Source organism: Panicum virgatum, chromosome 9K, assembly GCF_016808335.1.
Source record: "Panicum virgatum strain AP13 chromosome 9K, P.virgatum_v5, whole genome shotgun sequence".
NCBI classification, from domain to species: domain Eukaryota; kingdom Viridiplantae; phylum Streptophyta; class Magnoliopsida; order Poales; family Poaceae; genus Panicum; species Panicum virgatum.
This window is the reverse complement of record NC_053144.1, coordinates 16881218-16905674: the sequence shown is the minus strand read 5'-3', so window position 1 is coordinate 16905674 and position 24457 is coordinate 16881218. Positions and strand designations below refer to the sequence as shown.

The 24457-nt window shown below is 44.1% G+C and overlaps 2 protein-coding genes across 4 annotated transcripts; both read right to left on the bottom strand.

The window, feature by feature from the left end:
- Window positions 1-234: 234 nt before the first annotated feature.
- LOC120650454 lies at window positions 235-15774 on the bottom strand. The gene is made up of 19 exons (XM_039927601.1): window positions 15271-15774; window positions 14230-14361; window positions 13829-13900; window positions 13366-13436; window positions 13177-13276; window positions 13006-13104; window positions 11292-11418; window positions 10906-11039; window positions 10767-10826; window positions 10442-10677; window positions 6657-7086; window positions 5970-6293; window positions 5251-5856; window positions 4992-5165; window positions 2821-3051; window positions 2467-2750; window positions 2101-2379; window positions 1802-1939; window positions 235-738 (listed from the first exon to the last, which is right to left on the bottom strand). Exons 1-19 carry the CDS (start codon window positions 15757-15759, stop codon window positions 606-608), a joined length of 4119 nt encoding a protein of 1372 aa, XP_039783535.1. The 5' UTR covers window positions 15760-15774; the 3' UTR covers window positions 235-605.
- A 2061-nt stretch (window positions 15775-17835) lies between these two features.
- Window positions 17836-24402, bottom strand: LOC120650451 (lysine--tRNA ligase). 3 transcript variants are annotated; one of them, XM_039927597.1, is made up of 17 exons: window positions 24097-24402; window positions 23937-24012; window positions 23636-23710; window positions 23395-23557; window positions 23220-23313; window positions 22379-22464; window positions 21875-21957; window positions 21588-21668; window positions 20622-20747; window positions 20266-20548; window positions 20054-20150; window positions 19775-19931; window positions 19328-19471; window positions 19179-19247; window positions 18732-18875; window positions 18583-18647; window positions 17836-18132 (listed from the first exon to the last, which is right to left on the bottom strand). In XM_039927597.1, the coding sequence occupies exons 1-16, from the start codon at window positions 24228-24230 to the stop codon at window positions 18609-18611; spliced, it is 1851 nt and encodes a 616-aa protein (XP_039783531.1). In that variant the 5' UTR covers window positions 24231-24402; the 3' UTR covers window positions 17836-18132; window positions 18583-18608. The 3 variants fall into 3 exon arrangements, with proteins under 3 accessions (XP_039783531.1, XP_039783532.1, XP_039783533.1); XM_039927598.1 differs by having other exon boundaries at window positions 17859-18197; XM_039927599.1 differs by having other exon boundaries at window positions 17859-18116; window positions 24097-24394.
- Between the last annotated feature and the right edge of the window lie 55 nt (window positions 24403-24457).

Genomic DNA, 24457 nt, shown 5'->3' with positions numbered 1-24457 from the left:
GACATTTATGACAAACCTCCATCCTTATCCGAAATTTATATATGAAGAGATGAACAGCAAAATTGCACTAGGCATTGTATATAATTTTTTTTCCTAGACCTTCAATTAATTCTCTTTGCGACATGATTGGATTGGAGAAAATTGAGGGGATTTTAACTCGTAAGGATTTAATCTCTAATTCTTTTCAATCCCATTTTCTTTGGATTTTCAAAATTGGCCAATCAACTCAATAAATTTTTTAAAAAGGGCAGGGTCCATGTCGACGCCCGGATATAACTCATAAATCAAAGCTGTCGAAACGCATATCAGATACATACATGAGGATGAACTAAATAAAACAGTAAAAAGAAAAAAACTAAACCGAAAAGTCCTAACATGTTAACCTACATAAGCTTGACAATATATACATGCTTGCTGGTGTCAATTAAATTAACACCAACAAGTTACAGTACAATGCTCAGCCTAAGCTGCACTTTCTTTCTTCCCGAAATCCCATAACCACACCTTCCTCTCTAGCCATTCTATCTCCTTCCCTTTCCATCTCGAGGTGAGTTTGCCTAAGGAAGAGCCAGAATTAACTACACAACCACGACCCTGAAGATTATCTATTTATCCAGCTTTAAATTATCGCAAAGGTGGCCAAGCTCAGGCCTAGCTTTCATCCATGATGTAAATGTTGCTTCACGCGGTGTTGCACAGTAGAGGTAGGACCTGAAGGTGATCAGAAAGAAGTAACGCCTGCAACATAGTACAATATGAATCAATACCAGGTGAAAAACAAATTGACATAGCAAAGCAAGTATTTGAGCATTTAGGATCAGGCAGCTAAACAATAATTGAAAAAATGCAGCACTGCTTAACCAAATGTATCACCTGATCAACATCTTGAAGTACCTGATTTCTGGATGTCTTTTAAATAGCATTTATTTTTTCTAACTTGCAATATCAGTACGTAAGCTCCCCCTAGAAGCATACGACTACATCTAAAATGTGATCCCCTGCTATATATCCAAACATCAATCTGGGCTAAATGACCACCAACATCTGTTGCCTCCATGTTTTATTTCATATAATGGTCATGTTTTCAGCAACATAGTTTATCAGGCAGACCATGACAGAGTAAGCACTTTGTGACACGCATACAAGACCTTATGAATAGTGTCCCTTGGCTGTTTTGAATACATTACAGAAGCATCAAAAGTTCTTTCTGATGTTAATAAATTCTCATGGCCGTGGACGATAATACAATGTAATGTCAGGAAAGGCTAAACATAGCACATAGGAGGTAGTTACTTAAGAGGAATTTTAACTAAAGCACCAACTGGTGGCTTGTCCAACTGTATTATAGCATTGTCATGTGGCTAACAGGGACGGAAGGATTTGAAGTCTAAACCACTGGGAAACTCCTTACAAGGAAAAGAATCAATATTTCTAGCTGCATACAGTCAATTGCGTGTTTTCAGTGGCACCTCAAAATCAATTATTTTTGAGAGGCACAGATCAAAACTAGGCCCTATTTCATCTAATTGTCTTGAACCATCAAGTGATTTGAACCTCTAATCTATGATTCCTTGGGGGACTGACTAAAATATAATGGGAACATGTATGTTAAGGAGTTAAAATTGTCTAAGAAGAATTATTTATTACAACATAAGGTGAATATGGTTTGCTCACAAGATACTAACAAGGGAAATTTATCTTGAGAACTATCTATCAAAGATGAACAAGTAGAATGTACGGTAATTGCTGACAAATAGAGGAGATTATGCATTAAAACAAGAAACCCTTTAGTTAAACATACCTCAAAGCTTTCGTACCCATATCAGTGAGATAAGAGTGTTCCTCATCATCATCATCGTCGTCGTCGTCATGTGAACAATCTTGCAGTGCTTTCCTATATTGCAGAATATCCTCCCGCAAATGACCAGCACCAGAACACCTTCACGGAAGAAATTGATTATCAGAAAAGATGACAAGCAACGATAAGATGGATCACATTAGCGAGGCAACTCATCTAGCTTTCAGTTAGTCCACAACTGCATTTAATTCGTCAATATAAAATCCACAGCTTCAGAAGCAGACACAAGTTACACCACATACCTGTCAATAACCGTGTCAACCTCTTCTTTGCTCTTTGGCCCATGTACCAACACTCTAGTAAGGTTTAATATGTCACGGTAGTCACCCTGCCTAAGTGCTATGTCAGTGGATGTTTTGATGGGCACATTCTTTGTAAGAGATGTTGATACGAAGTGTGTTTCTGCTGTTTCCTCCATGACAAACTTTGCATCTGCACCCAGTCCCAGGCAGGTAATGGCCATTGCATAAGCAACACCACCATATCCAGTGTGTGAAATAAAGAGATAGTACCTAGCAGATCTGTAGAAAAGCAACCGTAAGCCTTTATCCTGTAACTGAGGAACGTAACTCGACAAGTTATAGAAATTTGAAAATCAATGTACGTACTCATCTATTAATGATTGTATAGCATCTACATCAGCAGCTAATGCTTCTCTTTCCCTGGTGAGAGGTATTCTTTTATAGTCGATACAGTAGCCCTTGTCTCTCAATGTGCCATACACTTCAGCTGGTGTCATCACGTCCTCCAGATCTATGTGTTCCCAATAACTTACCACGTTACATTGATTCGTGTCTGCATTAAATTCTTCTTGATGGAGAAGTAACCGGCCACCTAGTTGTTTGACTTCAGCAAGTATATCCTCCTTTAGCCTTGTCTCTATGCTCTCTACCTGCACAGAAGATAATTTAAGGATTGCCACAAAAAAGAACTCCTTTAGTTATTGCAAGGATGTCTCTCACATTTGGACCACTAATGCCAACGTGCTTCAGAGTATCAACAGGTTGATCCAATTCCCTCAAAACAAATGGCGTTCCCTTGATGTAAACAACCACTTCCTCCCTAAGATCAGTGACGATCACCTTCTGGGCACTGCTTCTTCCGGTTGTGTCTTTAGAACCTAGATATGACAGAACATCGCTTGCTCCATCAATAGTTGGTGTTGCCATGCTATAAACAGGGTATCCATCCACCTGAAATAGATATTCTAAAATTTGTAACTATTTGTTCCAAATTATCCCTTCATTTCTGAAGTAAGGTTTAAAATTGGCAATTGTTGTAAGTACATCTTCTGGTTTGGTTGTAAAATCCATCAATTTATGATTTCAAGAACTTGAAAGCACAGAGGTAAAAAAAAAATACCCGCAAAAAAGAAGAGGTAAAAAAACATTGCCCAGGTTAGCCAGGATCCCATGATGGAAAACACCATAGTGGCTACAGCTGTAGTGCAATTTTAATGAACAGGAAACTTTTATTAATTGCACATTGAATGTGATATAGATTTTTCTCCCCTTTACTATGACTACTTGGATAAAAACCTATTTATGCACTAGGATTCAACATAGCCTATGTGTTAACAGAACAACAAACTGAAAAATATCTAATGCAGAGACTAACACTCTGCATCTAAGTGAAACAACCAACATGTTATTTCAGTATGTAACCTAACATAAAGATTCAAGGCTCTCAATTTGAAATTCAATTATGAACCCAGCAGACATATTAGTACAGGTTAGTTGCCATAATAAAAGCTTAAAAAGAGTGAGAAGTCATTCCTTCTTTGCAATATTATTACATATGGTATGAAGTGATTAGAAATATTTGTCCATCAGCAGTCTCATGCCAAAACATCACCTAATCTAAATTTTAAACAACAGAAGTTCAATGCCAAAATTGACTAGGACAGGAATGATCCTCGTCGTCGTGCGCGCTCCTTCACCGAGTACAGAGGGCTGTCGCTGCTTCACCTCTTCGGGCAGCAGTGGCGCCACTTGTGGTCTTCTCCGCTGCTTCTTCACCGCCGCCGAACACGTCCACGACCTCGTTGTCGACTACGCGTCGCTGCGCGCCAAGCCGTTCGAGTTCTTCGTCGTCTCCTTCGAGCATCGCCGCCGCGTCGCCTGGATCGTCCGGCCTTGCGATGGAAAATCCGGGCTCTCCTCGCTTCGTCCAGCACAACCGTCGCCAGCATCGCCATCACCTCTACTTCAAGCAACAGCACACGACGGCATCTTCTACCCCGCCGTTCTTCTGCGCCTGCGACGGCCATGGAGGCCTTCTCTGTTGGTCCCCCCGGCGACGGCGTCTGGTTGTGCATCCTCCCTTGCACGTCCGGTATTGGCAACACCGATGGCCTGACCTCATCTGGTGCGTGCCCGTCGTCGCCGATGCATTCCCGAGCCTGGCAAACCCGGGCATGTGTCACCCGATGGCCTGACTGCATCGACTTCGGCATCGCTCCCTCTACGACTGCCTCGACGCATCGCCATCTTCGTCTCCGGCGTCTTCTCCATTACACCACCACCATGGCGCCTCCTCGTGCGCTCGCGGCTTCATGTGCGGCTACCTCGTCTTCTGCAACCGCGATAGCTCTACGTCGACCTCGGCTACTCTACGCATGGCATCTTCGACCATGGCTCCTCGCCCTCCAGCTCGGCTACCTCGACATCGGCACAAAGGGCTACCATCCGCATGAGTTACTCGCCGGTTTTCTCTCCAGTCGCAGCATCCACACCACACCGACGTTACGATTGCGGGGAGATGTTAGTCCGTTGGCTCCTGCTTCCGGCTTCTTCTCCAGTCTCACCGTTTGCGGTGCTGCCGCTGTGACTGCGGGGGAGTATTAGAGTATATTTAGTAGTTTAGATATTCATATCATATCCTGCCATATGTATCCCGGGGGATGCCTTACCCCCCAAGTCATGTACTCTCATATATACCGGCCGAGGACTCAATGCAATCAATCCGTGCATTATACACCAATTCTATTATTCTACAATTTACTTAAAAAACTGTACACATCCAATTATCAAAGATTGAATACAACAACAACAACAACATAGCCTTTTTCCCAAGCAAGTTGGGGTAGGCTGAAAACATTGAATGCGTCAATTTTTTAGTAACACAGCAATACCTTAAAAACATGTGGTGCACCCTGGAAATTCACGTTGCTTGACCTTTTCTGTCCAGGAAAGAAGTACATTTTGAGTATTGATCCCTTTCCCAGAACAGAACCATTACGAGCTTTGACAACAGTTTCCATTGTTACATCACCTTGTGGAGGTTGATATGTTGGTTTCTGCTCATGCTGCAAATAGCAAATATTTCTTTGTAGTCACTTTTGGAAAGGTGCCCAAAATGAAGTTTTTGTGAGGAACAAGAAATATATTTACCGGTACAGTGAAAAAACGGCCAGGTCGCAGTCTTATGCTCCATTTCATGGTTTGGATCTCTGGCCTCTGTTGAAGCCATCCTTTAAATGAGATCTTCACTTCTCCTTGCCCACAGAAACCATCAAATGCTTCACTACCAAGGTATGCCGAGAATGCAATTAACTTGAGGTATCTCTCCAAATATTCAGCACCGCGATTTAATGCAACCCTCCTAACTCTAGGTTCCATATGTTGTTGATTAATTACTTTTGTATACTTCAGAACAGCTTGGCGAATATTCTGCAAAGCTGAACATCTATCAATAACAGTATCCAAAGTCTGCCTACACTCAATTCCATTATCAAATAATCTTGTAATTTTTCGCAGGAGGAGGATGTCTTTAATTCCAAATCCAGCAGTTAGCTTGGTCAAAGTGCGACTTTTCCAAGATTCTGAACTCAAGTGCCCATTGTAGTCTGCAGTATCTTCACCAGTTGAGTAAACAGCATCATTGGCATCTTCATGGTTATTTTGACATGCTGGAATTCTAATAGGCCTGCCATGATCAATTCGGAGTTTCAGCAGGCAAGCAATCACAGTTCCAGTAGTTGTTCTGCCCCTGCCCATCTATATAAACACCACAAAAGTCAACATTTAGGTTTTTTAAAACTCAATAAGTCAAGAGTCAATCCTTTGCTTAATGTAGTATGCTATAACAGTAAAGAATTGAGCAGCTGTACCTGGCAATTAAATACAAAAGCAGTGTCCTTGCTAGCAGAAGCAACATTGAAGGCTATCGTGTCAAAGTCTGAACTTTTTGGAGCTTTACCATCAGTAATGGGCACTCGTGCATATTTTATCTGAAGGCCTTCAGACTCCAAGTGTTTGAATACCTCCAATGGAGTCAGAATAGCTTCATTATCCACATTTTCCCATGTGTCGAAGATCTCACCATTGTCAGTTTCATGGATAACCATTATTGCTCCACCATACCGTTCCGCCTCCCTTAAAATGTCCTCCTTTAGCCGAGCTTCCATGCGTTCCACCCTTTCACGATCAATCCCCTGATATCATGTATCAGTTAGCGAACTAAACCATTTTCCGGAGCAAATGACATACCACATTAAAATATACACAATATACACTCAACAAGTTTAGATATAATAATTGACACTCCATAAGTTCTAACCGCATGAAAAAAATAAGCCACATTCAATCCATACAACCCATATGCAGAATTAAGGGTACAAATTATCACATCAACTTAAGAATTTTCAAATTGACGCATCCTGTGATAACAAGAGAAAAGCATAAAAATGCACATCCAATATAGACTATTGAAAATCTTGTTCTTATTACCACAAAAAGTTACAAGCAACCAACACTTTTTCACAAAATCCATTGAGGAAACTGAAGATGGTGTTTACCGTGTACTCCAGCATATTCTTGCAAGGTCTTTCCACTTCACGTAGCACAAAAGGTTTTCCATTTATGTAGATAACTGGTTCTTCTCTCATATTATGCCACAGTATTGGCCACCCTCCTTTGCTTGTACTGATACGCTGGATAACAGCTCGAATACCATCAACCGTAGGATTTGCAACACCATAGACTGGAAATCCTGGGATTTCCCGAAAATTTGGTGCACCCTCCACTCTTTCAGGCAAATTAAGGTTGTGGCAACCTGGGCAGTGATCACTTTTCAGAACAGTTTGACGCCCAAGAACTTCACCATTCCTCATGGCAGCAACAACATCCATATCTTGTGGACGCCCATCAGCAGACTCAACAATTTTTGTAAGAGGGGGTTTTGAACTTGAATAACCAAGAGCACCCATTGGATCTCTCCTCAGTAGCCTGAATACATTTAAATGGGAGAAATGAGCTTGTTATGTGGAATGAGCATGGAACAAGAGGCTGGAAGTAGAGAATAGAATAGGTGATAGTATTACAAACAGTTTTTTATTATGGCAAGCTTAAAAGCTTCCTTTTTATGACGAACAACCATGTATTGAGAATAGAGAATAATGTAAGAGAGAGAATAGGAGAGAATAATGGCTTGTATTCCTTCAAACCCTAAAAGGGTGGGATATATAGTTCCTATACATGAGCCTCTAAATGGGCTTCTATACATGGGCTCAATATACTCCAACACCCCCCGCAGTCTGAACCACCGGCACAGCGGTGTTCAAGACTGGACAACAAGAAAGCTAACACCCCCCGCAGTCTGAACTACCGACGCAGCGGTGTTCAAGACTGGACAAGAAGAAAGTACAAAGGGCAAATACCCCCGCAGCCACAACTAGCCACCAGCTACGTTGAGGCTGGATCGAAACTCCGAGAAGATCGAGGAGGGCAGCCCCTTGGTGAAGATGTCAGCAAACTGGGAGGTAGCCGGGACATGGAGTACCCAAACATCGCCGATTGCAACTCTGTCGCGCACGAAGTGTAGGTCGATCTCCACGTGCTTCGTCCGCTGATGCTGGATGGGGTTGGTGGAGAGATACACGGCGCTGACGATGTCACAGTAGACGAGCGTGCTGTTGGCGAGCGGGCTGTGGAGCTCCGCCAAGAGCTGTCGTAGCCAGGACGCCTCCGCCACGCCGTTAGCGACAGCCCGGTACTCCGCCTCGGCACTGGAGCGGGAGACAACCGGCTGCCGGTTGGACAACCAGGAGACCAGGTTGTCGCCCAGGAAAACGGCGTAGCCGGAAGTGGAGCGACGAGTGTCCGGGCAACCAGCCCAGTCAGCGTCGGTGTAGACCACCAGCTCAGCAGAGGACGAGCGGTGAAGCACCAGGCCGAGGTCCACAGTGCCACGGACGTACCGGAGGAGACGCTTCAGCGCAGCAAGGTGCGACTCCCGGGGATCATGCATATGGAGACAGACCTGCTGAACAGCGTAGGTGAGGTACTGCAAAGCGCCAGCCAGACTCCGGTAGGCAGTAGGATCAGCCACCGGATCACCCAGATCAGCAGACAGCTTCGCCTGAGTGTCGACAGGAGTGGAGCAGGGCTTGCAATCAGTCATCCCAGCCCGCTCCAGAATATCAAGTGCGTACTGCCGCTGGTGAAGGAGAAGGCCAGACGCGCGAGGCTCAACAGTGACGCCCAAGAAGTGGTGGAGCTGACCCAGATCCTTCATAGCAAACTCCTGCTGCAGAGAGGAAATGAAGAGAGGGGAGGGAAGGAGGAGAGGGAAGGGAGGGGCGGCGCCGGCGGCCGGCCGGCCATGGAGGCGGCGGCGGCGGCGGCCATAATAGCTAGGCTGATACCATGTAAGAGAGAATAGGAGAGAATAATGGCTTGTATTCCTCCAAATCCTAGAAGGGTGGGATATATAGTTCCTATATATGGGCCTCTAGATGGACCTCTATATATGGGCTCAATATACTCCAACAAATAAAACCGGTCGTAATATTAGAAAGAAAATTTTCTATCTGGCACTGTTGACCTTCATCACAATGCATCATTTCCCATGCTTTAAACAGAAAGCAATGGAATCAATGGACTTTATATAGTGGACAATATCTAGAGATCAATATGCCAGCAAATTACATAAGCAATCCTTAAGGTTTTGTACTTTAGTGCCCTACTGTCGCTAGCCGACTATAGCAAGAAGTTGTGAACCCTGCACAAATACACCACGAAAACTGCCAAAAGTAGCTGTGCGCAGTGTTACCGGACAAAGGTGTATGTATCAGAGTTCGACTCGGGTGTGGGGTGCCCAATTCAGCAAAAAATCAAACAAAATGAAATCTGACAGGGGTGTCCAGGTAACATTCCTGTCATATCTAGTCCTTCATACTGCACTAGTGGAAACAGTGATCCTGCCCTTGAAATTGTTAAGTAGCACCTCCGTCCATCTCCGCTTGCTTCTACTACTAGCATACACTCATCCCTTGGTGCAAGGCTAGAAACTGGAACACATTGATTCCGCTCGGATTTTCAGAGATATTATCTCTGATGTGTATGCATTCTTGGTATACTCTCAACATATTCTTGCTAGGCATATCCACAGAACATCCTTTATCAAATGGGGGAAAAGCGATGAAACCTCTATAAACTTAAAATATGTTGAAAGAGAGAAGGCAGATAGATGAATGAAAGTGAATAGCGATACTGCTAAATTATTATTTGTAAGCTATGAAGATGTCATGTGCAAGTGAGCAATGGGTCATATCTACTGATGTTGTATGATCTGCTCTCTCAATATCCACAACATTACCTATATTTTAAATAATATCTCTGTAAACACTGGCACTTAGATGCAGAGTAGCTCTTCAACAATGAATGTCTAGAGCATATTGTGTAAAAAGGGCAGACCCAGTGCCAGAGGCTCCCACTCGAGTGGGGTCTGGGGAAGGGAAATATACGGGCAAGCCTTACCCCCACAGTAAACTGCGGGGAGGCCGCTCGAACCCACAACCTGGCACTTCGGTGAGCAAGCGCTCAACCAACTGCACCAGGCCTGCCCTTCTCTAGAGCATATTGTGTGGCTTAGAAAATAATGGTGTTCAGAAATGGCAAGTGTCTATATAGATAAAAAGACCTAATATATTTTTAGTACACGAAGACTTTACATTGCCTTAACTATAAAAGATTGACTAGGAATTTCGTGCGTGCAAATTATATGTCCAGTTCACAGTATTGGTTTGATATGCAGGTAGTCTTGCTTATATCTAATAATTCTACCACTTTTCCAAAACAGTCCACAAGAATAAGAATTCTTGGCTCTGAAGCCACAATTCCAAATTAAGATTTTTGACAAATGCAGTAATTATTCAGATTTTGGCCATGACCTAAAGAATTCTTGAGCCACGGCGCTGTTATTAGCCTCTTATGTTGCGTTAATGATCATCACACTCATGTGTGAGCCATATAACTTTAGACACAATGGTGTATGCCTGCAACAGTTCTCACTGCCATCAAGAATTCAAAAGTAAAATCTGACCAAAGATCGATATAGCATCTTGCAGAGACTAGGGAGCTTTCAAGACATGACAACTTGGTTGACACACTGGAAAGTCTAAGAGGATGAATGGGCAACGTGAGAGCAAAATAAGCTATCACTCAACAAGTAAAGCATCACAAAATAAAAAAGTGTTGATTTTCAAGAACTAATCTCAGAAAGGAAACATAGTTTAGGCTACATACATTCTTACAAGCTGTATACTTCTGACATTTGTACAGTAAAGTTGCTATATCTCACCTTCGAAGAATGCTGTACAGTTCAGGCCTTGCTCTCATCCAATCAGAAAAACTAACTTCTACTGAAAATTTTGTTTGGTGAGCAGAGCTCACTGAATGCACATAGACAGCAAAGCATATAAGGAAGTAATAACGTTCCAAGTACTCCACAAAGAAGGAAAGTGATGCTTCCCGTTTCATCTCATCAGACTGCCGAAGAATGCTATTGCGGTAGGTAGCAATAGCTTCTCTTAGGTTCTGTTCACAAAGAAATGAGGCATAAATAGGAAATAACTGATAAATTGCTCCGATTAAATTGCTAGCATTCAGAACATAAAATGGTATACCTGCATAGAGTCACATTTGTCAATAACTTTGTCAACTTGCCTTTTTCCTTCAACACCACCCTGTAAAAATACCAAATCATAAAATGACGAGACTCAGAAAATGAGAGATTAAGGAAACAAAAGAAAAAAAGGTTATTACTTCAAGAACTCGGACTAAGCTCCTAATGACAGCATATTCTCCTCTGAGGATTGCTTCCTCTGAGCTAGGCATATAGTCATCTACATCATTTCCAGCATAGAAGACCTTCCCAATCGAGCCTGTCCTCGGGATACCTGCAGCACATAGAAAATCCCCACACCTATAAAATCCAAGTACATGCATGATTATGAGCACAAAATGCAAGAAGCATATATCAAGATTCAGTGTGCCTTACGTAGAATCAGTTGCCATCAGTTTGTAATACTAAAAGACCACACAACAGTTCCCAAGACAACTGTCTGCGGGCATACTACTGTTTCTCAATTAGTTCTACACAGATAACAGAAGGAACCATTAATGCATCTGAAGTAAACTTTTGTTCTCACCTGAAGCTCCTATTCGGTTTAGATAAACCAATGTAGCTATGACCATTCCAGTAGTCGTCCGTCCCCTCCCCATTTGGCAGTTAAACACAATTTCTGTTTCTAAATCAACTTGAGAGATTCGACGTACCTGTTAAGTACAATGAAACTCGACGTTATGTAACAATTAACTTGCTACAGCAGGATAACTTTGATATTATACAATTTCTGAATATTTCATAATTGCCATAGTTCATTGTCTGCAGACATTTGGAACCTGCCAGATACGCTTCCTGTGAAGCATGGCAAAACAGTCCAGACCTTTTTCAACTAAAAAGAAAAGTTACAACAACAACAACATAGCTTTTTTTCCCAATCAAGTTGGGGTAGGCTAGAGATGAAACCCGAAAGAAATAAGTTCAAGGTTCAGGCACATTGATAGCTAGTCTCCAAGCGCTCCTATCCAAAGCTATCTCTTTAGAGATATTCCAATCCTTAAGGTCTCTCTTAACCGACTCATCCCACGTTAGTTTAGGTCTACCTCTACCCCTCTTTACATTATCGACCCGCTCAAGAACCCCATTACGCACCGGCGCCTCAGGAGGCCTTCGTTGGACATGTCCAAACCATCTCAGCCGATGCTGGGTAAGTTTCTCCTCAATTGGTGCCACTCTGACCCTATCCCGAATAACTTCGTTCCGGACTCTATCCCTCCTTGTGTGCCCGCAAAACCACCGCAACATCCGCATCTCTGCTACACTCAGTTGCTGGACATGTCGCCTTTTTGTAGGCCAACATTCAGCACCGTATAGCATCGCCGGACGAATTGTTGTCCTATATAATTTGCCTTTTAGCTTTTGTGGCACCCTCTTGTCACAAAGGATGCCAGAAGCTTGCCGCCGTTTCAACCAGCCAGCTGAAATTCTATGCCTAACATCTTCATCAATGTCGCCATCCTTTTGTAGCACCGATCCTAAATACCGAAAAGTATCCTTCTGGACCACCACTTGACCATCTAGACTAACGTCTCCCCCCTCATGCCTAGTCGCGCTGAAATCGCACATCATGTACTTGGTCTTGGTCCTAATAAGTCTGAACCCTTTCGACTCTAACGTGCGTCTCCACAGCTCTAACTTCCTATTAACTCCTGCCCTACTCTCGTCAACTAGCACCACATCATCAGCAAAGAGTATACACCAAGGGATCTCGCCTTGTATATCCCTTGTGACCTCATCCATCACTAAAGCAAATAAATAAGGGCTCAATGCTGACCCCTGGTGTAGGCCTATGTTAATAGGAAAGTCAGTGGTGTTGCCATCACATGTCCGGACAAACGTCGTCGCATCCTTGTACATATTCTTAATGAGGGTAATGTACTTAGTTGGGACTTTGTGCTTCTCCAAAGCCCACCACATGACATTTCTCGGTACTTTGTCATATGCCTTCTCAAGGTCAATGAAGACCATGTGCAAGTCCTTCTTCTATTCCCTATATCTCTCCATCAATTGTCGTATTAAGAAAATCGCCTCCATGGTTGACCTTCCAGGCATGAACCCAAATTGGTTTTGGGTCACACTTGTCACTCTTCTTAGGCGATGCTCGATAACCCTCTCCCAAAGCTTCATCGTATACAGATCCAGACAAGGTAGACCTGTGAAGGTCTTATTTTTCCAGAAATGAAGTGAGATGATACTAGCAGGAGCAATTAGCAAGTTCAACAGCAACGTATAGAACTAACCAGGTTGTCAAAATCTCCTTCCTTTGGTGCTTTTTCATCAGTAATTGGAACACGTTCGTAGTCAACAAGGTACCCTTGATGTTGCAGCTCCTCATAGACCTACAGAGGAATAGTTTTTCTCTGAATAGGACTAAATGTAAGGAAATAATGAAACCATAAATATGGCATTACCTCAAGTGGAGTCTTCACTGTATCAGACACCACTGATTCCCACTGGTCCACCATCTGACCACTTGGCAGCTCATCAGTGACTAGTATCTTATTCCCATATCTGCCATCAAACATTCCAGTACCAGACACCTCTTAATAGTCACATGGACATAAAAAGTAGTTTGGTTTATAAGTTTACAAGTGATGTACCTTGAAGCTTCCTGAAGAATATCTTCCTTAAGGCGAAACTCCATTTGCTCCACTCTCTCTCGGTTAATTCCCTATATTAACAGAGATTCAGGATCACTAATTGTTAAGGAAAAAAATGAAAGCATATATTTCTAGGTTAAATACCATAGTCAATATGTTTCCAAGACTTAACAACAATTGCAAAAGTAAAGACAATTAATTTAAGAAAAAACAAGTATGCCGTAGATATAAGTTAAGCCATAAGCACTCAATTAATAGATCTCCAGGAAAATCACTCAAGATTGGCAACTATGCTGCTGCATTATAATTTTACTAAATAAAACAATATGTGTTAGCAGCATAATTCCCCCTTTGTAAGTTTAACAAGACCAATGGCTTGTGCTTTATGACCTTTGTGGATTCTATCAAAATCAGTAAAAATGCAAAAGTGAAATCACTAAGTAAGTCAGGGATGTAAGCTAACCGTGTACTCCAGATTTGAGAAGGGCTTTTCAACATCCCGCAAAACAAAGGGCCGACCATTGATGTAGATAACCTGTATAGTATTAGTGAAGAAAACACAAGTTACTAGATACCATGCCATGAGAGACAGAAAGACAGAACATATACCCTGTTCCAGGGAGATGCAGAACTGCTCACTAAGAGGTAAAAAGGTATATATATTCAATTCACTTGAAATAAAAATTACATGTTTCTAAAGAGAGGAAGAGAGGGAGGTTTCTCAATTTTTTTCTTAAATAACACATGCGCTCGCTTTTCTACTTCTCTTTACTAGTGAGAGTGGCAACTTGATATTCTATATGTCTTCAAAGGTTTTGAACCCATAAATTTGGTGTACTGTAGTCTATAAATTAGTGCTCTTACTGGTTCCTCCCGAAGACTATGCCATAGAATTCGGGTTTGCTTTCCTTTCTTTTTTGCTCCAATATGATTTAGCACATTAGCAATCCCTTCCATTGTTGGCATTGCAACACCATGAACACGCAACGACCCAGCCTGAAAAACAAAGAGATGATAGCAGCTGCTGAAAGAACTACTCTGTTAAACATCAAGAAATGACTGATACAGACAGGTTTTAAGAATGGCAGGGAAAGACCAGACAGACCACTGAATTTGAATGGTCCCATGGAAAACAAAACTAGAGCAGTACAAATTGATAAGAAACTACTCTAAAGCTAATGATTCAAGCCAACAGTGTTCCCCCACTGGTCGAGTTTTTTTTAAGGCAGCATGTAGTTTGCCAAATTGAAAATGAACTTTTTAGTGCCTGCATATGTCCGCATAGAAAAGTACATTTTTCTGTGCTGCCATGAATGCAATGTCAGAATGTCCAATTATCTTGTGACTGAAATACTTCGGGCACTTTTTTAAAACCAACAATGTGTGTTCCCATATAGTGTTAACAACGCAGTTATTTTTTCCTCCAAAATTTAACATCATGAAGCACTGCAATGCCAAGCCAAGTAGTGTGTGGTTTTAAGCAACTGAATCTTCAAGGGAACTTAAAATTAGCAAAGGCGGTCTAGAACGAAAGTAAGTAACAAAACCAGGCAAGCATGTGACACGAATCAGAATGAATGCTTAGAAACTCAGACAGATTATTATGACTGAAAAAAGAGCACGCCTGAAAACGAAGCAGTTAACGCACGCGCACTGAAGTCGGCAGGGAAGCATGTGCGAAAGACGATCGCGGGGAATGCCGGCGACGCGGGAGATTGGAGAACCCACCCGCGGCGCGCAACAGAGGAGTGGCTGCTAATTCAACCCCACCACCACCATCTCATCCACCCAGAGAGACAGAGAGAGAGGACGCGCGATTGATTACGGGGGGAGCCGACAAGGCACGAGACGGGACGAGACGAGAGAGCAGCGGAAAACCCAATCGAACCAACCAACCAAACCAACCTGGCGGTAATTGGGCGCGCCGTCGATTTGCGGGGAGAGCCGCTTGTTCTGGCACCCCGGGAAGTGGTCGCTCTTGAGGATGGTCTTCTTCCCGAGCACGGAGCCGCCCCTGCTGCTGATGACCTGCTCGGCGGCCGCGGCCGCCCGCACGGCCTCCATCTCCCCGGCCTCCATCCCCGCCGCGGCCAGCGGTGACACCCCCAGCCCCGCTCCCCTCGGCCCCGCGCGGCACCTCCTGCTCCCGCGGCGTGGCGGGGCGCTGGCGCACGCGACGGCGCGGAGACTGGGCGGGCCGGGACGGCGCGGCGGTGGCGGGAGGAGGAGGGAGCGCGGGCCGCGGGAGGAGGAGGAGGAGAAGGACGATGGGGTCCGAGAGGGGGCGGAAGCGGAAGCCAATAGGAGGGGGAAGGGATGGGGCGGGGCGGAAGCGAAAGGGGGCGGCCGGTGCGGGGAGGCGGGCCTTATAGGAGCGGAGGATGGGATAGGCATCCGGCGCAGGCTCGTCTCTCTCCCTCGCGGGCTGGCTCCGTGCAAGCGGGTACGCGTAGGCCCCGCTCCCTCCCCCGGTCAGTCCCAGGCGCCCAGGCAGCAGCTTTTCTCGATCCAGATGGCAATTATGGCCGTCGCCGCCTCTGACACCCGTGTCCCAGGGCAGGCGCAACTCCAGTTCCTGTCGACTCCAGGAAGATGCGCCTGCGGAGCCGCGGAGGAGATACACGTCCTGCCGTGTCGCCAGAGAGAGAGGGAACAAAAAAAAAAGAAAAGAAAAGGGAACTCCACGCCCAGCGCTGCTCCAACTCCGATCCAATCACGCGCGCCACACGCGATAGGCGTGCGGTTTGCCGGGTTTTTTTTTTGTTTTGCTTGACGCGCTGCGGTTTTTTACTCGCCCGGTGGGCCCCGCCGCACCGCAGGGGTCGTCGTCGTTCTCATCAACGAAGCCACGAGCTGGCCTGATAGTTAATTGATCTGCTGTATAAAAAATACACATGCTTTGTGTTTTGGGGTGGCCGGTTAACAACCGTCTAGTCTTAAGTAATGGGCTGGTCCGAGGCCGGCGTCGCCGTCGACCGAGCGCGCTCGTATTCTGGCGGCCGGTTGTTGCCGTCGAGGATTGCATGCGTGACCGCGACGGGGCGCGGTATAAAAACTGGCTTTCGGCTCCTTTTTCAAGGAAAAAAATTGGTACTAATATATATGGTGCGAACGGAACGGGTGACGCGGGGGTGTGGTGGCGTGAGAGAAAGCGACTGTCGGTGCCAGCGCGGCGCCGAACCCGCAGGCCACGCACGGTGCGCCTCGCCCCGAGCAGACGGGGATCGCATCTCGGCGCGGCATCTGCGTCGGCTCCTCCCCCGCCCGTGTTACGCGCGCGGCGCGAAGGCCGGCGCCGGCATATTCCCCCCCTTCCACCAAGCTACCTTTCGTTTCGTTCCCGCGCCACGCGCGCGGCGCGCTCCCCTGCCGCGGCCGCGGCACCGCGCGGGGCATGATCCGCATATCCGACGCCGCCGATGCCGTGCGCGGGCGCGGGCGCGGGCGCGGGGGCATATTCGGCTCGGGCTCCGCTCGCCACCCCCTCGTGCAACCGCGCTTTTTCGCGCGCCGCGCGGGCTGGACACCAGGACTAACAAGTTCGGCGCTCGGGCGGTGGCAGGACGCGTGCGGTGGCACATGCGGGCGACATGCGACTCGCAAGTCGCAAGAGAGGATCCAAGCCGATCCGATCCGATCTGACCCGGGGCGTCCCGACGCGCCGTCGCGTACGTCAGGGGCGGGCCACGTTTTCCTCCCTGCCCTTTTCCGGCCGGAGTGCCGGACGTACTACGCGTTCGTCACCGGGCACCCGCAGACCCACCCCCCACAGTGCGATCCACTCACCCGACCTGTCCGATCACCGCGCTCACGGCACGCCCACGCCCACGAGGAAAGAAGGTTGGTGGGTTGGGACGTGCGTGCCGCCACAGCAATGCAGCTGGGCAGTTCGGAAAAGCATGTGTACTACTACGCACGTTGCAAGCTAGTGCTCGCTCGGGCAAATCAATGATCATGCTCCAGTCCCGGCCGGCGCGCCTCCTCGTAACGACAAGCGAGAGGACGTGTGCCGCGCTCGATGAGTGTCGCTACAACCGATGAAAAAGGTCGCATGGATGATCGAGTGGATGCGGATGGCGACCTCTCTGTCGATGTGCCGGTCCAGGGAGCTTCAGCCACAAGATCTCGCCGACAGGCTAGCGAGTACTAGTGACTCCCCAGCTTTTGTCGTTACGATCCTGCGTCAAGACTAAGCAATGTGTTTTCATTAAATCACTCTAGTTTCACTTGAGGCCATGGACGGCCGGACACCTTTTCTTCTCTATCGTTCCTGATCTCTCAGCTTTTCTTGTATATTCCTTCACGCTCGCTGAGATCAGCTTTTCTTGTCTATTCGTTCACGCTCGCTTCATCTGCGCTGGCCATTGTGACATACGTACTACACCTTTGGATTATGTAGTCAAGTCACAGGTAACGGGCAGCGACAGAACTGCAGAGGCAAAACATCACTTCGCCACTACTTCTTACATCTACAGTGAAAAATCCGCGTAGGCTTTGCGGGCACATATTTCTGCTTCTGCATAGACCCAGAGTATTTTGCACATCCTCCTTAAACGCTAGTACATTTTAAGTTGCTGAGTACATTTTGGTCAATAAACCATCAGCCAAGGTTTCACAATGGTTTATCAAAATAATGAAAATTGAAAAAAAAACCTCACACGCACTGGCAAAAAGATGTATTAAGTTTCCTACAGATCCACAAACCTCCATATATCCTTCTGTCATGGCGCAAAGCAGCCGGCTGAATTTAACTGCAGATGACACGTCCTGCAGATGATGTCATCAGTGTAACTGCGAATCCATGATGTGGTAGAACAGGTGTAAAAGTAACTCTGAAATCAAAAGTAACACATCAATTAATATTAAGAAAACTGTAGTGCTCTCATTTTGAAGGCACCACAAAATGTGATTTTCCTCACTACGTTTGATTCTGAGTATCATCACAGCCAGCAAAGGGCAAGGAGGCAACCCTTATGGTTTGCTTGAAGTCGAGGCGAAAGGTATAAATAAAATAAAGGATGCTATTTATTTACTTCTCAGGGTTATTCCATGATGCACGAGATCACTGTGATTCTAAGCTATACCTCAAAAAAGGTGTTTTTAAAAGTGGTAGCCTCTTTGAACTTGAAAACATGTGCAGAAATGCTTGAAGACCACATTTGCAGTCTCAATACAGCAAACAAAGAGAGCGACAAGTTACAGAAATGTAAAACATACCCTTTTGTGCATTTCGGCTCTGGACACTACTCTTGAGGCTTCATAGCCGGGAATAGAAGAACTTCCTGAGTTTGCATCAAAAGATCCAATGAACACCAAGAAAGTCAAGAAATGTTGGGCATTCATATGAACAATGGAAAGATTCAAACCTTAATATTCTGGGAATCTGTTAGCAACATTGTAAGGCGATCGATTCCCAAACCCCAACCACCTGTTGGTGGCAAACCATACTCAAGGGCAATACAGAAAGTTTCATCTAAGGCCATAGCTTCATCATCACCAGATTGACGATCCTAAGCAGGATAGAAACTTAAAAGATTGTACAACTTTCTAATAAGCAACAATAGAAAATAGGCAAATGCAAGTCTCAGTTAACATGACTCTATTCCAACGGGAGAATAGATACACTTGGTTATTCTTTGTTCCATCTCCCAGTGTCCATTTTTTGTTGGTTCTATATTCTTATAAGTGCACATGTGCATGTGCATGTGCAATTGTGCATGCATGTCAGACTCAGAAATCCCAAATGTGGTTATGTTCTAACAGAGTAACAGGTTATAATGTTACCAAGGTGTTCAATAAGTTCAAAAATGTACCTTTAGTTGTTCCTCAAACCGTTGCCTCTGGACAACAGGATCATTCAACTCTGTGTACGCATTGCACACCTACATACATTCAAAGGTTATACTGTAAAACAACATGAAGAAAACTAACCATGCAAGTGCTAATGAAGACCACTGTATACCTCATGTTTGTTAACAAATAGCTCGAACCTCTCAGTCAGTCCAGGTCGGGACCTATGCCATTTTGCTAATGGACTCATTATCTCTGGATGATTGATGATAAATGTTGGATTCACGCAGGTCTCCTCCAAGAAGTGGCCAACTAACTATCCAAGCGTAACAGAGCACATCAGTATATAGCAAATATAGTTTCAACAGAATGCATAATTGAATGACAGAAGGCCAAGACCATGACATATAGACAGATGAATTCAGGCTAGGCTAGCAGCCTAGCACCACTGAGGATAGTTTTCCAGTAGAGCGGAATATTGAACAAATTCACCTTAGCGAATCAGAGAATCTATTGGAAATAAAACAAAATTCAACCACCTCAAGCAATGAAACCGTACTCAAATCTAACTATCAGAATCAAATACAACATGTTGTAGTTTCCATGAAGTAAAAAAAACCTTGTCAAGCAACCGCGATGTTGTTTGGGGAGGGGGACATTTGACATCATACTTCACACATGCTTCTATCAAGTAACGATTCGCTTCATCACTTGACAGATCTTTTGGTATATTGAGATTGGCCATTTCCTCCAAATCTTTAATCATATCTATCCTTCTGCAGTAAGATAACAGAAACAATGCATCAGTTATTTTGTAGCAACTGAAGATTGAAGAACATTGTTCACATCTGGGGAAGTAGAAGTTATCCTGATGCTTTGAAGAATATCTGTCTAATACCTGAAGGGAGGCGTGAAATCAATTTCTATTGGGGGATTTGTAACACCATTTGCATGATATTTTATCTTGTACCCACCTGTAAGCTCCTTAACCATGCCTGTTAACCATAAAACAAAAATGTATGTTATAATTAAAAAAGGTAAATACTCACAAGTTTCACATTCAAATGATGTTTGCTCAGTATTAAGTTGAAAAAAAAATCAGATGCTTGCCTGACAACATGGTCTCGGTAAGCTCCATCAAATCATTGTAATCTGCATAAGCCATATAAAATTCACAAGTTGTGAATTCAGGATTGTGTGTTAAATCAATCCCTTCATTCCTGAATTGTTTTCCAATTTCATAAACACGGTCCAATCCACCTACAACCAATTCCTTCAGATATAACTCGGGAGCAATGCGCATAAAAAGCCTCATGTTTAATTCATTGTGGTGTGTGACAAAAGGCCTTGCAGCTGCTCCACCAGCAATCATGTTCATCATTGGAGTCTCCACCTAGCACCAACATGATAGGTCAGATATTAAAGTATGAACTGGAAAGGAACCACAAGAAACAGCAAGTGCTTACCTCCAAAAATTCACGGTCATCAAGAAACTTCCGGATAAAAGAGACAACTTTAGATCGTGTCTTGAAGATATGCCTCACTTCATGATTTACCATTAGATCAAGATACCGTTGACGATACCTAGTTTCCTGATAAGAAAACAAACACTTAATAACCAAAACAAATGCTTCATTACCAAAGCATTGTCTAGTTATTCATTTTTGGCAATTAGCTCTAGAAACTACGGAGGTGTTTGGTTTGACGAACTCATCCAGATTGGATGGTTTCCCATGGGATCAACTGATTATCTTTGTGGGATGACACTATCCCTCACAATTATAGTAAAAATCTGCTTTGAGTAATAAGGTGGCGATGGGCCAGAGCAAACAACCCTTCACCAAAAGGAGTGTTAGGTTCCAAGTTGAGACCTGACGGGTCATTCACATTCTGTACCGTAATGCCTGCTTCGGACATTGTGGCCCCAGGATCATTGGCCAGCACATGATCCTAGCTCATCCAAACATAGCTTAAATAAGTAAATATATTATCTGTCATCAGGCTTGCTGATTCTTAAAGTGGCTTATCAATATTTTCAGCCTAATGTCACCACAAGAATGACTTGCACACAGGAACCAAATAAAGAAAAGACTGCATTGCACAGGTGCAAGCTAACTAGGTTCATGAGCCAAGACTGCCTGGTAAGCCCTTACAAAGATTAGGTGACCACAATGATATTACACCCCCATTGTTTATTTTGGATACTACCGTAAAGCAATTTATCCTTGCACAGCATTCTTTACGCAAAAGCATAGTAGGAAAAAAGATGCAACTACTAAAGCAAAGCACAAATATAAAATAGGTTCTAAATTCACAGGAAAAAAAAGATAATCAAACAAGTTTATTTGCAAAGATAGAATGCCAGCAAAGTAGATAATGATAATTTTTGCTTCAAGAAATAATGTTTAGTGTACTGAGCATCAATAGCAAACCTGATCCCTCAAAACATAATTTTCAATGTTCCTGCCCATTCCTGGAGTCCATGGTGCAGGTGCTGCACTTCCTTCACCCTTCTGTAGAGGTAAACACTAAATATGTAAACATTGCAAGACCTTCCTGATGGCTAAGTTTGCCAAAGCAGAGTTCTGCTCCACAACATTAGAGGGGTACAAAAGATGAAATTTAAAAATTTGCTTAAAAATACATATTGGGCACCTTCCTTCTCATTGATTAGATAATACAAAGACAAATATTTCTTTGAGTTCAGTTTGATTCTCACCTGTCGAGGCATCATATGAAGACAAGGAGAGAGCACAACAAATTTCTTTGGGAATACACTAAGCTCACCTCGCTTGCTTTTTCCTGATGTTCGTCAAATAAAAAACTTCAGTTACAAACTATACTGAAAAATTTGCAATAAACAATCTTATTATCATTTGGCAATTGCTCACACTTGGATAACAGGATTGCCTTACGAATTACAATGTTGAAAACTCAAAGTTATCGAATGTAGCAAATGAATCACAATAAACAGTAATTGCATCATTCGGCAATCTCTCAGCCAAACAATAGAGTGCAGCTAACGAGGGACACAAGCAAACATAACAGTACAGTTTATCAAGGAATTTATGTGTACTGAAACTGTAACAACATAATACCTACTTATAACATTTCTATAGGCTATGAACAAATGATATTTTACTTAACAAAGTTAATAGACATCCTGCATTCCTGCTTATAGTTAAGAATTCAAAACTATAAGATAAATGCAAATTCTACAGACCTGGATAGCCACATATGCCAACAATATCACCTCGCTTCACACCCGAGTGGTATTTAGTGAATTCAGCTTCATCCAACTCTGAGGTCCTATATAACAGATAAAAGAGTCAGCAAATACAATACAATTGGAATAAATAATTGATCCCTAAAGTCCCATTTTATAATTAATTAAAAACATCTAAATTGAGAAAATAGTTAATCAATGAAATATCAGTGAGCAAATCTCTTAGCTATGTATTGTCCACCAAAAAAGGAGACTGTTTACTTGGTCTTATAGGAGACAAACAAAGACCTTTTGATACAAAAAACGAGATATGTAGTCTCATCAGGCTTAACCACTGTACAAAATAGGCAACATTTATGACTATAAACCGAGCAAACATTCAAGGTCGACTATGTGACATGTCTAATAAACTGCCATAAGAAACTACCTGCTTGTTGACTAAACAATGAAAATTTGAACTAGCTAAGCCATAAGAATGTCGTTAGTATAGTTCTAGGAATATTCCCTATGCAAACTATTGCATATGCGTCCAGGTTGAATCAGTAGCTCATTTACTTTTCCTTGACCTTAGCATGTGTAGGATGCACGAATTCTACATGCAGCTCTTCTATCCAATGAATATGTGTATTATTCCACGTCACTCATCCAGCCGATCAATTTGCAATGTTGTTATAGTACTAAACAAAGGGCTTGATAAAGCCCAGGGGGTGAATGATAATCTATTGAAACCATGAAAGAGACCCAGGCACGAGTAGCAATCAGCTGAAGCAATAAAAGGCTAGTTGCATTGTGAAGAAATATGAAAAATGGACACTATACAAGACATGTAAAGCTTTACCTGGCATCAGCCATCACTTGAACCTTCAGGCCACCGCCATAAAGATCATAAAAGAATAGCTTAGATGAGGATGTTCTCTTGTTCATGATCCTCCCTACAAAAAATATATTTACAAATGAGACCTATACGAATCTCCAAGTTAAGAACACAACCCTAGGAAAACATAAGGTATTACCAGCTAAACACTCTGTCACATCTAGCTTCTCCCCATCGCTCAAGCTCTTGTACTTCTCAATGTATTCGGCTACAGAGATGCCAACTGGGAACTTATGCGGATAGGGGTTTACACCAATGGCCTTGAGCGAATCAAGTGTCTTGATCCTATTCTCGTAGTATTGCTGCAGCAGGAAACACATCAGTAAGAGCAAGGAATAGAATTCAGTAAACCAATACAGAAGCAGCACAATGAAACATACAGTGGGATCCATGTCATCATCGTCGGCAGCAGATGCCTTCTGAGTCTTTCCACTGGCAGCAGCAGCCGCCGCCGCCTACAGCAACAGAAAGCATTCACATCAATTAAGAGTTTTGGCACTATTAGTTAAAATCGAAACTTCAATTGCATCATTGCAGTCTTCTCTACAGCTAACAGAGCAAAACAAAAAACTTAGGGAAGCGATGACAATTACCAACTAAATTAAGCGAGGACTAGCCCATTTAGCATATAGTAATACGAACTACAGTTATACAAAGAGAGAGCAATTCGATTATTCTCACCTTGTCCTTCTTCTCTTCCTCCTTGAGCCTCCGCTCCTCCTCCAGCTTCTTCCTCTTCTCCTCTCTCTTCTTCGCGCTGCACACAAACCAATGAATCAGGAAATGAAAACACCAACACAAACCAATGAATCAGGGTAGAGGAATGCTCAGGAATCCCTACTTCTTCGAGAGCTGAGGCTCCTCTCCGCCCTCACCGGCCGGCTGAGCGTTCTGCTTGTCGTCGCCCCCGCCGCCCGTAGAGAGCCCCGCGAGCTTCTCCTCCAGGCCCGAAGCCGAGCCCGCGCCGTCCGCCATGTCGCGCGCCGGAACCTAGGGTTTCGTGGTGAAGCGGCGGAGCGGCTTGAGGAGGAGAACAGATGCGACGCGGTCGGATTGCGGAGGCGCAGGTGGTGGTGGATGGTGGTAGGGTTTTAGGGCAGCTCGTGGCGGCGCGGAGGAAAGGGTAAAATGGAAAAAAAAAAAGGAGGAACCTCTCGCCAGGTCATCCTTCCAAATAACTAGCTTGTTTTAGGGCCGGGCCT

Bases quoted from the DNA above. Each gene is read 5' to 3' on its own strand.
- LOC120650454 (XM_039927601.1), bottom strand. From the start codon at position 15,759: ATGCCTATCCCATCCTCCGCTCCTATAAGGCCCGCCTCCCCGCACCGG. The intron at 13,437-13,828 runs GTTAGCTTACAT...CTGTTAATATAG, and splicing joins TCTCAAATCTGGAGTACACG to GGAATTAACCGAGAGAGAGT. The intron at 10,827-10,905 runs GTAATAACCTTT...GTATTTTTACAG, and splicing joins GCTTAGTCCGAGTTCTTGAA to GGTGGTGTTGAAGGAAAAAG.
- LOC120650451 (XM_039927597.1), bottom strand. From the start codon at position 24,230: ATGGCGGACGGCGCGGGCTCGGCTTCGGGCCTGGAGGAGAAGCTCGCG. The intron at 24,013-24,096 runs GTAGGGATTCCT...GTTTGTGTGCAG, and splicing joins GAGCCTCAGCTCTCGAAGAA to CGCGAAGAAGAGAGAGGAGA. The intron at 22,465-23,219 runs GTAAAGCTTTAC...TCTGTTATATAG, and splicing joins CAAGTGATGGCTGATGCCAG to GACCTCAGAGTTGGATGAAG.